The sequence below is a fragment of the Carassius auratus genome, chromosome 39 (assembly GCF_003368295.1).
Source record: "Carassius auratus strain Wakin chromosome 39, ASM336829v1, whole genome shotgun sequence".
Lineage (NCBI taxonomy): Eukaryota > Metazoa > Chordata > Actinopteri > Cypriniformes > Cyprinidae > Carassius > Carassius auratus.
Window position 1 is genome coordinate 4,259,417 of NC_039281.1, and position 12,605 is coordinate 4,272,021.

Below are 12,605 nucleotides of genomic sequence, written 5' to 3' on the forward strand. Positions count from 1 at the left end.
CTAGACTTAAATGTGTTGCCTGTACTCAGTCAATAGCCGCATTTCCACTGTCGGGCCAGTGCGAGCCAGGGCTTAAAGCGGGCCGGGCGGGGCTCATAGCCCCGGGCCAGTAGCACGAGGCCAGAATAGCGAAGGGTTTCCACCGTGGAGCTTGAAGCACCGCTGCACGTCACTAAAACACGCCCTTTACACGCCTCTCAGAACAACGTCATGCAACCCCATCATTTCACCATCAAAGAGAAGTTATCAGAAAACTAAGAAATAAGTCACTGGAACATGCGCGATCACAAAACAAACATGATAAAAATGGCCGTTTGTTTGCATGCTTTGTTATATATTCAAATTCAAAAGCATCGATGTTTTAACTATAGAATTGATTTAATTTATCAGGACTCAAAATTAATCAAACATAAATACACTTATTTCTATTTTATTCATTTATTTTTAACGCTTATGAAAATAGCCTGCTCATTCAGTCGAGTCTTTTTCTGTTTATTAGCCACAGTAGCCGTCATATTTAGAATGAATGATAATATCTCTATTTTTATAAAAGCTCCCGAACAAAAAAACATTATTAGGCTATATTCTTTTATGATAGGCAACGTGAGATAAACTCTCGAGACGAGGCTTGTGACAGATAATATAAGTTACTAAATAAATACACGACTGTGATAGAGAATAAGAAGCTGACGTCTGATTTCTTCAAGCGGTCATATTTTACCATGGTTACTATGGTAACATGTTTAGCGTGCATATCTAGCGTGCATATCTGGATCAAGTTATTTTAAGTTATTTCAAAAACTCGCTGCTGACTGAAAGAGAGTTTTGAGCTCGACTTATTTAAAAAAAAAAGTGTTTAATGCTGGTGTTAAAGCTGTTATCTTTCTGAAATGATCTGCAGTGCAGACTGGCTATTTTTATAAAAGCTCCGAACAAAAATCATTATTATATTTTGATGATATGCAACGTGGAGCTAAACTCTTGAAACGAGACGACAGATAAAATGTTACTTAATAATTACACAATTGTGATAGAGAATAAGAAGCTGACGTCTGATTTATCCAAGCGGTCATATTTAACATGTTTACCTACTGTGTAACGTTAATGTTTAGCGTGCATAGTCTTTTATGTCGCTTATAAATATTTCTGCCTTGTTTAGTGATTATAATCCACATCGGATCAAGTTATTTCAAACACTTGCTGCTAACTAAGAGTGAGTTTTGAGCTCAACTTATTTTAAAACGTCTTTAATGCTGGTGTTAAAGCTGTTATCTTTCTGAAATGATCCGCGCTGACGCTCTCCAGACGCTGAGAAACTCCGCCTTTGTTCATAACCCCTCCTCTAGCCCCAGCTGGCCCGCTTTGGCCCAAGGATTTCGTCGGGCCGAAAAAACCTGGCCGTTGGCCCCGAGGAAGCCCCGGCGAGGCACGATCAAGCCCCGGAAGTGACAGTGGAAACGCGACTGGCCCTGGCACGCACTAGCACGCCCGGTCCTAGCTCGATAGTGGAAACACGGCTAATGACATTTCTCTCTCTCGGAGACCTACTGTCCTATCCCGCGCTGTTCCTTTAAAACCCAGAGCCATTGACCTCCTGTTGCCAGCTTCACACCCTATTAATTAGGATTTTAATTGGTGACCTTTTTAAGTCCAGTAACTGTGTAGAGAGGGGCATTTCATCTCCAGGCCTGAGCAAAGAGTAAAAGCAATGCAGCACTCACAGCACTTTAAACTGCCTTTCAAAGTGCTGCTGTCTTCCTCTCATTAGACACCATGGCATTAGGTTTGTGTCCGGTCCAAGTGGATGTGCAGCTCTATCAGATCTTCAGAAATACTGCCATGTACCACAAACCAGCTGTGAAAATGAGAAATGACTGCACTACAAACACAATTCAGTAATCTGCCAAGAGCGACACAACAGCAGTGTCTCTGAGAAATCACTAGACCCCAAACATTTAAGAAAGATTTGAACATCTTCAACAAAGGGAATCTATATGATTACTGTGAGCAATTGCATCATTTGCAACTGAAATCTAAACATAAATGAGACATGATGAAAAAAATCATCATAATGCAACACTAAGAATACATGGTGTAGCAGAGTAAGCCGGAAAAATAAACATTTCATGCTGTGCAAATTAGACAAATACATGGACAGGTTGCATGATATGCCCTCATATGCAATGAACCATGAACAAAAATTTGCAAAGTAAAAAAAATAAAATAAATTAGAAACCAATTAATTAATGTGTTAAATTTTGCAGACAATTTGTTGTTCACACATTTGGGCATTGTACACAATTTCTTTGTTCAGTCACCAATTTATGTCCAATATGAAATCCTGAAACAAAACCATTTGCAAAAACACAAAACAAAAACAAACTGCCATCTTACCTGGGGGAAATATCACAGCCCTGCTGCATGAAAGCTCCCAATGAGAACCAGAGACTGTTGAAGATGCCAAACTCATTGGTCTGCTCCTGACTCTGCTGGTTCTGGTTCTGCTGGCCCTGACCCGGCTGGGCGGATGAAGAGGAGGGCTGATTAGGGTTCTGCTCAGCTCCTTCATCACAGTCATCTGCGTGCCACTCGTAGGGACTGAAGCGGCTGACAAGGAAAAGCACCACGCTCACGCCAATGTAGGCGAACACAATACACATCCAGATCTCATAAGCCAGAGGGTCCAGGAAGGAGAACACACCAGGCTTGGACTTGGTGGGCTTTTTAATCATGATGGAGATGCCAAGGCTCATGAAGGGCTTGGAGAAATCAATGACTTCCTCCCTGACCAGAGTGATGGTCAGTGGGGCCACAGCTACGTCAGCTTTCTACAGAAGAATATATAATTTTATTGCAATAACTACTAAATATATATTGTAAAATATGTAATTAAATTACACATGGGACCAGGAAAGGACAAAGTTAGGACACATGCCCACTCGAGTCATTAAACTTACTTGTTGTTTTTATTGGAAATGGGTGTACTATAAATATAGAGTGGACTTTTTCTAACCTCTCAAACTCTATCTAGACATCTTTCCAGGAAGAATTTTCTCATTCTGTGTTATTATTTCTGTGTTGAAAATATTAACCTTTTCGGTTCAATTACTCAAAACTCCTTTAATTGAAGTCTGGATTTCTATACAAATGATTAGATTACGCAGTACAGGAATGTTGATTACAATTATTCAGATTTTAAAACCAGATGATTTTCTGCATCAGTGGCATAACTGGTAAAATATATTGGGCTTTTTATGCTCTCTTGCATTAGTCCTTAAAGCTTTACAGACATTCAGACCTGGGAAAATAAGATGTAGCACTTACACCATAGACAAGCTCTCCAACCATTCCATTCCACATCATGGTCTCAGGATCTCTGGCTCCATATTTTCCATCAGCCACTATCTTGATTATGTAGTGGTATCCCACGTGTTTGGCTATCTCAGCTGCCAGTTCCACACTGTAACCTTCATACTTATCATTTCCAGTAAACTGCTCATGGTTCTTCTTCAGCATGACATATGGCGATTCCTAGTCAGGACACACAGGTAGACAGCCATATACAGTGGACAACAATTATTTACACTATGTTTGTGTAACAGACCTGATATTCTAAACTAAAAATGTTAATTTTGTTAGAAAGTTAGACACAATATTACACAAATTTTACATATTATACATATGACGTATGTATAATATATTTCATTTTAGACAGACATGGGAAGATAAGATAAGAAAGAAAAATCAATTGAAGGCACTTTGTATCAGATGTGAAACAACAGGCTATGTAGACCCCTCAACTGATTTCAATGGGAGAAATGAAAATTTAGTCTAATGCAATAGAAGTAAGCACTATGGAAGCATATTACTTAAAACATGGTGACCTTGACAGGTTTATTTTCAGATGCTGATTTTTTAGCATGAGGGACAGACCTGACAATAAACTCTTCAGGAAGTGTAGGGTGATTCTATATGTGGAAGGTCCATAATATGAGACGGCAGTTCAGTTGTGATATTTCAGAAAAGATTGCACCTCCTGAGGAGATTACTGCACAAACGGCACCTGAGGCCCTGCTGACAGCTCACTCTGTAACAAGACTTTTCTAAGGAGCTCACAATGAACAAATAACACGAGGGCGTAAAAAGGAAGGAAAGAACAATAGAGCGGGCTGAGGAAAAGAAAAGAAGCCCTCACTGTGTAGCATTGTTTTGTAACTTAAAGCAAATAAAGCCACAGAGATGTATTGCTATTTTCCCTTTCCAGAAACAAACCTCCTGATTATAATATCTGCAAATGTTTCAGTATAACAAAACTTTTGAACCCAGCTGTGCTGCAATGCATCTTAGAAACAGACAGTTCACACTGGCAGCACATTACCTGCTAATGCACACCTCCAAGATGGCCAACACGCTCTCTTTCAGAGAAACACATCATATTTTAGAGGACCCGTGGTGATGCAGCTATTCCCATCTTATCTGATAAACCATCTCTGTAGGACAAACAGCATAGCTCAGACTATTTCCTACAATCCATCCCACTCCCTTGTGAGCCCTTAGCCCCTAACCCAAACCAATGATCCATTACTGTTTTTTTTTTTGTCCTGTCACAAATTTCCCTCACATCCTTCCATCAGGAGGCTGGCCCACTTACTCTGCCCTTTCTCTGGCTGGGAACAAGATGGGCAGTCCATATATGCAAGGTTAATAAATGCTCTCTGAAGTCTAACTTGCGAGAGTCGCTAAAATGCAGGTTAAGCCCAAAGATCTCTGCTAAATGAGAAAGAAAAAAAGAAAAGGAAAACTAATCTTTTGTCCACTCTTGGCAATTCAATCAAAGGTTCCCCTTCAAGTATAAGATGAAAACACTGTGGCTGGAGGAGCAATAGTCTTCATGCTTTTATCTGCACAGCATTACCATCTTAATACTGAGGGATAAAAACATGGAGGTGATGCACCAGCCATTCTAAGAAAGGCAAAAGGATGAAGACGACTTGGGCTGAGGCTGAATTCCTGTACTGTCATTCAACCAGAGTAGGGGTCGTGGAAGAATGATATTTTTCCAAGCAACTCGTATTTAAATTACAGCCAAGCTACACTGAAACTATAAAACATTTAAACAAATCAATTGAGCTAACGGACAGTTGAGGAGGGTATGTTTCAATGACAGTTATCTTGAGGTGAACAAGATAACTGTAATTTATGTCATGTTAATGTGTAGGGATATGTGGAACACATGACACAGTAACTCTGAATATAAACTACTATTCAAAAGTTTGGCGATGGTAAGAGTTTTACATGTTTTTTGTTTTTTAAAGAAGACTCATGCTCATTAACTCTGCATTATTCGATACAAAATACAGCAAAGACAGTAATATTATAACTTAAAATAACAGTTTTTTAATTTTTATATATATATATAATCCTGTCATACAGGATTCTTTGATGAACAGAAAGTTCAGTTTAACAGAACTGAAATTGAAACTGAATTTTTTTGTAACATTATGCATGTCTTTATTGCTCCTGTTGATTAATATAATGTGTCCTTGCTGAATAAAATAATAGCGAATAATAAATCTTACTGGATCCGAACTTTCGAATAGTAGTATAACATTTAATGTTTTCAATCCAGTGCAAGCTTATACTAGTAAATCAGGATTTAAAGAAGACTATACCAGAATAGTGGTAACGATATATGTGCGATTCTGAAGTCCATAAGTGTCATTACTGCCTGGCACGTAGGCCGCCGTGCTCACAAATTTCTCATCCTCATTCCAGTAACCCACCTGAGAAAAGACCAAATCAGGGACAGGAACTTGAGCATCATCAGAAACCTTTCTGAGATATCCCACAGGAGACACTACATGAAATACAGTACTTATTTAATTAGCCCAGTGAAGAAAGATAAGTGAAGAAAGAAGTGTGAAACATATCGAGAGGCTTCCTAATCCTTTTCCTGATACTTAAAAACTTACTTTTTTCGGTCCTGTCGGCCTGAGCTCCATCACACTGACTGTGTAGTTTGTCCTTCGTCCTTTCTCGTTAAACTGAATGTGTCCCGTTAGGCCTTCAATCCGAACCTGAGTGAAAACCACACAGAATATTTCTTTATTTAGACAAAAAAAATCTTTCTTTCTTTCTTTCTTTCTTTCTCCTCCTCCTCAGAGGGGTGTACATCTCTCACAGTGCCTCTTCTGTGTATACAGTACTGAATGTCTCCAAGGGCCGCATGATGGAGTTAATTGACCGAGCTGAACATCAATCTCCATGGCTTCTCAGCAGATGGACCAAATTGCCTCAGTCCAGCACACATCAGACTCTCAACAGACACAGCCACAGGCAAGTGTGAGACAGAGTCGACTTCTGCTAGAAGAATGCTACACACTGACTTTGCTACATTGTTTAAACTTTTAATTAAGTGAAAAGGAGAAACACGTGATATGGCTGGAAGAAAATACCAATTTATGCACGGCTTCTCAAACAGAAAGCATTTGTACAGATTTAGTTTCTGCTAACAAACTCTGCTCCACCTTGCCTACCAAATTCTATCATTTGCAGGTACATCTTCATATACCACCCAAAGCAAAGAGCCAGACATCTGCCTAAGGGTAACACAACAAAGCCAGGTGTATTTTCCCTCACTTATCTCTTTGTAAATATGGACAGGACAATTTTACGTGTTCACTGTGTTCATTCAAATATATGTCTGTGAGCAGACCCTACAGCGTGAGATACCTGCTGAAGCGCTCTCTGAATATCGATGCCTTGGCCCCAAGGTGCTGGTGGGTTGGCCAGACATTCTCCAGCATTTCCACGGCGCGATATATCTATCCGCTGCCTGCGGAGGTTCTGGAAGGCTGTGGACATGACTTTGACTCCATCATATGTGAGAGCTCCAGTGTACTGCACAAAAAAAAAAAAAAAAGAGACATATGAGAAGTACTGTATATAGGCCTATGTATTTAAATAAATGTGATGTTTTATTCTTTCAATATAATATAAATTGACTATTCAGCTAAATGTGTATTAGAGAGAAGAATCAAAAGCTTTTTGTATTTTGTCATCAGATGTTGCTGCTATGCAACTGTGCTTTTTGCAAATGTTCCAGTGATTCATTATACAGCTTAATTACAAGTTTTTTTTTTCTTTTTTCTGTCAAGGCATATTCAGTTCTTCACAATGTGGAGGATTTAAATGTACTTTTTTTTCTGACTATAAGTCGCAGCTAAGTATAAGTCACATCAGTCCAAAAATACGTCATGACGAGGAAAAAAACATATATAAGTTACACTGGACTATAAGTCGCATTTATTTAGAACCATGAACCAAGAGAAAACATTACCGTCTAGAGCCACAGAGGGTGCTCTATGTTTTCAGGGGTAGACTACAGGAGCACTGCGCAGCATAGAGCGCCCTCTCGCAGCTGTAGACGGTAATGTTTTATCTTGGTTCATTTATCTCGGTTCATGTCAAATTAATTTCGAGAAATAAGTCGCACCTGACTATAAGTAGCAGGACCAGCCAAACTATGAAAAAAAGTGTGACTTATAATCCGGAAAATACGGGGAGTCAGTTTTTGCAGCTAACCTTAAGTCTGCGCTTGAGAACTTTGGCATCTTTGTTGTCAAAGTCCATCCACTGCTGTACTATCCTACTGATGTTAGGGTCTGCGTAGTTCACCAGCTGGAACCCTGTTACATTCGCCTCACCCTTCTTAAACTCGGTCAGGTCAATGTCCAGGAATCCCTACAGGAGCACAGAGAAGATGTTAGCATGACATACTGTGATTTAAAATTTAATAGTGAAGAAAATAAAAATAAAACCAAAAAATCTAATTCAGCCAAATGTCAATGATTAAAGAAAAAGACATTGACTAAACTGAAAAGGAAGACTAATTAGAGATCAAATAAAATAAAATAAAATCCCCTGCAATTGTCAAAAAATCCAATGTAAGACCTCGACAGGAAATGGAGGCTGAATTTGCAGCAGAGGGAGTCATTTTCGCATTAACGCTCAGGTGCAGCGAGAGAGCAGGAGGCCGGGCCTGTGGAGTGCCGTCAAATGTAATACAGGTCTTAAAACTATAATAGTAAGAATGGTTGGGTCAATCACTTAATGAAAAAGTCTAATTCTTCTCATCCACTGAGGCTGGTTATCCAAAAGAGCTTGGTTGTTATCCGATGTGGTGCTGGAAAATGCAGGAGCTGTGAATAGGAATTTCGAAGAAAAAAAAAAACTGTGGCGCTTACTGAAAGTTTGCGGGAGGTCTGTCTTTGATCCCACAGGCTCTTTTGAGTAATTCAAGGCCTTTTTACACCAATCAATGAGCTGCCCCAAAAGCAGCCCACACACTATCTGTTCCTGAGACCATCCAAAATTGATTCTAACCTTTATTTGTATAAACTCAATACAAATTTGTAGGTAATAAAGAGTTATTTGTATTCGGTTCAACAACAAAAAAAATATATTGATGCGCACCTTTGTGTGTCAGTTTTGAGTGTAATAGTCCTCGTCGGGCTATAAGTGTGTTGATCTTTGATCCTTTATCCCTTAACTCGCTTTGTCCCCCAGGAGCAGTAATGTGTCCCTGTGTTCCCTGGGAACATCTGCTCCGTAGGGCAGCAAACAAGATTCACTGAGCTGCTAACATGACCTCACGCTTGTCTTACCTCAAATGCCCTCTCTCACACATACTCAAACTCAAGGGAGTTATTCTCCTTTTGTTGCTTGTCAGAAGCGCATGATTGTACAGTACACTTGGCAGATCGTGTAACATCAGTGTTTTTTATGTCAGACTGTAGGATATAAATCTTGAGACATTTGTCACATTTGTCGACTGGGCAATCAATCATGTAACGTCCTGACATCCTCACTGACAGGCAAAAATGAAATGAAACGAACAAGTCCCATATGCCAGTGTTGATCCATATCGGTTGTCCACTAATTTAAACAGAGAGAGGGCAGGGCTGTCAACCCAAATACTGTGGTGCCAAAGACCTCAAAATATAATGATCCCCTTAGAAAAAAATACAAAATATAAAGGCAACTATGAGCAGCCATTCAAACGTCTGGAGTCAGTAAGCTTTTTATTATTATTTCAATAAAAAAATTTTCAGCAAGGTCACATTAAATTGATCAAAGGTGATATTAAAGTCTTAAAGTGTTAGAAAAACATACATTCAAAATAAATTCTGGTCTTTTGAACTTTCTATTGATCAAATTAAAAATAACAATAATAATAAAAAAATGTTTCCATGAAAATATTAAGAAACACCAGATTTCAACATTAATAATTATATTTTTCTTGCACAGCAAACCAGCATGTATTTCTGAAAGACAACGTAACACTGAAAACTGGAGTAATGGGTGCAGAAAATTCAACTTTGACATCAGGAATAAGTGAAATTGTAAAATATAACAAAAATAATAGAAAATAGTTATTTTAAACAGTAATAATATTTCACAGAAATATCACTGTACATTATATATATATATATCCCTGACCGATATAAAGTCTCCCTATTGAAACCAAGCATTCCACAGGGACAGCTCAAAAACTGCTGTAACCTCAAATCATTTCTTGGAGGAAAGTACTATCACACGGCTGGCCTCAGGGCTAAAGCATCACGCAACCTTGTTTCACAGACTCATCACTCTCTACGGTGAGAGTGAACAAGGCTTTCAGAGATACGCAGGCTGTCTGCATCACTGCACATATATTATGTGGGGCTGTTACTGAGAGCACAAGTGGGACGCATGTCATCACAAGCTCTCAAATCTGAAACATGGCATATTCTTCCCTCAGTCTTTGGAGGCAATCAAGAGCTAATTCACCATATTAAATTTAATATATCTATATTTCTTTTTTTTGGGGGGGGGGGGGGGGGGGTAAGGTACCAGATAAGGTAAAATTGTAAACAGTGCAGCTTGTGACCTGTCTGCCCAGTCAAACACACCAGAAGACACTTGGAGTCTATAACAAATCCAGAGATGGAGGAGAAATGGGGCCAGGAGTCATTTCAGATGTCGAGCTGCTTTCTGAAGCACTGCCACAGCTCTCTCATGATTGGCCTTGTCGTTTTCATTTGTATTTTTTATTTCCTCTCATGTCGAGTATCTGCTCTCATAGCAACAGTGACACGGAACTGAGAATGTTTCCTGGTGATGATGTCCTTTTTGATGGATTTCGTCAGTATTTTCCAGTCTTGTTCTCTCAGCTCAGCCTGATTATTCTCGATTTCAGGCGTAGGTGGTCCTCCCACTCTAGAATTACAGTCATGGATTTTGCCCATCTGATCCTATACAAACTGACTGTAAACCAAGTGAATGATTTAAGGAATGCAAGCTTTTGGGTATATGTTGATGTATATGTAGAATTTGAGATTTGAGGGATGTGTCTCCTAAACATGCAGTTATATAACCTGGACAGCCTCTGTCTGTGTTACATCAAGCTACTTGGTTTCAAAGTGATTTCTGTGTGACCTGTGCTACAGTATATAAATGGACAACATACCTTTTTTGCACACTACACCTTACCAGTTTTTTTTATTTTTTTGGTGAATCATACTTTAGTGCTATACACAAAAATCCCCTAAAAATAGGATCCTCGGAAAATAGGCTTGGAGTAAAATATCAGTCTTTTAGATTTTAAGAATCAATATCTGGATTGCTGAAATGAAGACTTTGAAGAAGTTTAATTTTAAAATATTCAGTTCCCCATCTTAGCCCCTGTAGCAGATGTCCATAACTCTTGACTGAGTGAATGGAGTTGTATCTTTTTTCGCTCTGTGCCGCTGTGAATGTGGTGAGTTGGTGATGTTACTATAGAAACTAGCCTTCACCCAAAAGGCTTGGACACAGAGGGGAAGCTTACACAGGCAACCACTCAGATACGAACCTCCATGTACACGCTCACACACTCACACATGCAAACACAGTGTAAATAGGACACTGGGAGTAATTTGCTCACTTCTTAAAATTTGGCCATTATGGAAATACCAGGCAGTTCTTTCTTTATTGCTTTGAAACCTTTATCATTTATCATTTACAATTACATCTAACAAACTGGCCAGACCAGTTTAATTTAAAATCCTCAGCAGTGTGCCATGCAGGAGCACACCACAGCATATTAATGCTGCGATTATCATCATTTCTGTTTACATCAATTTAGCCCTCCATTCTCATATTCTGAGCGTACCTACAGACAAGGACTGCAGAAATCACTTGTAGTTTTTCATATTCACAAAGCAGTTCTCCAGGCGATGTTTATATAACATCTCAGTTAGTCATAGTGAGCAGCTTCTTGCGATTGGTCAGTAGTGAAAATATGCAAATCACCTGTAATATCAAGAGTTGCAGTGACATTTGAAAGCCTCATGCTGAGCATTAGTCATGAAATCTCTCATAGTGCTGAAACGAGTGGTGTGTTTTTAGCTCACCAGGTTTGCTAGGACGTAGTGGTAGCTCTTCACATTCTTCCCCAGCTCAATTATCTGAAACAGACCAACAAATGAAGGGGAAAAATTACAGCAGTTAGTATAAATAAACTGTATAAACCACACTCTAATGTAATATCTGCTGTATTATTACATATAATTCCAAATAAGCTTTTTTGTCTTTTACAGAAGTCCTCAATTAAATCAGTAGGTAGTTAACGTGTGCATGAGTTTTTAATAATGACTTTTCTTCTTGACTGTTGTTGAGAGTAAGGATATGGGGCAAGGAAGACGCGTCGAGGTAGGTAAAAAAATGAATGCACTGTCTTTGGGGAAACCCATTTATACAATGATTACTGAAATGTTTTTATATAATGATTGTTGCAAAAATGTAAACTTTTATTATTCCCCAGCCCTAATCTGCCTAATGCAACTAAGGCATTAAGATATTAAATATCCAAAACATTAACATCCTGATTTTATGTTAAGCTGCACAACAGTGCATTGTGAAGCACGCTCTACATTTTTTTCCTACTATACAAAGTTTCCTACTTCAAACAGTCTACACCAAAATTCCAATTTAATAACATGGTGTCAATGCATGAATGAAAGTCATATGAGATAAAAGCATCTGCCAAGTGCATAACATTAGCATTTAAATAATCATAACAACAATGGCACATTTTCTATAAGGATACACCCAGCAATCGCTATAAAATGACTACATTCCTGGGCTTTCATCTTTACAGTGAGTTTAGGGTGTTTCAGAATCAAGATGTTTTCAAAGTTACAAAGAGGAGAGGATCGAAGATTTATGATGCAGGGTTTCTTTTGTGTGGCTATAGAGATAACAAAGCCTCTGCAGGCATGGAGAGTACAACAGTGGTGAAAAACAATGAGTCATACGGGGGAGGAACACATTAGCAGTGCTCTCAGTTCTGTTTGGGTCACAGCTTTAACCTGTGTGGATGTACTCGAGCGCGTAGTGTGCAGTGTCAGTGGGTACCAAAGACTTTGACACCATCAAACTGTTATGATGGCTTCAATTAAAGGAAATCCTCTGCATGTGCTTAGAAATAACAATGAGTATGTACAGTAACTAGCTCTCTCACACACTTCTCTGTATATCGAAGTTGTGAAAGCTGACAGTGATAGCTTCTGGCCATGACAGAC

At 39.0% G+C, this 12,605-nt stretch overlaps 1 protein-coding gene across 2 annotated transcripts in view; it reads right to left on the reverse strand.

The window, feature by feature from the left end:
• LOC113057734 (glutamate receptor 1-like) overlaps positions 1 to 12,605 on the reverse strand; it is a 63,613-nt gene that overhangs the window by 23,221 nt on the left and 27,787 nt on the right. For both annotated transcript variants that reach the window (XM_026225233.1, XM_026225234.1), the window contains exons 5-11: positions 11,436 to 11,489; positions 7,585 to 7,743; positions 6,733 to 6,900; positions 5,973 to 6,077; positions 5,673 to 5,783; positions 3,325 to 3,531; positions 2,395 to 2,828 (exon numbers count right to left, since the gene is read on the reverse strand). In XM_026225233.1, the coding sequence (XP_026081018.1) occupies positions 2,395 to 2,828; positions 3,325 to 3,531; positions 5,673 to 5,783; positions 5,973 to 6,077; positions 6,733 to 6,900; positions 7,585 to 7,743; positions 11,436 to 11,489 (1,238 nt within the window). The remainder of the gene's footprint in view (positions 1 to 2,394; positions 2,829 to 3,324; positions 3,532 to 5,672; positions 5,784 to 5,972; positions 6,078 to 6,732; positions 6,901 to 7,584; positions 7,744 to 11,435; positions 11,490 to 12,605) is intronic.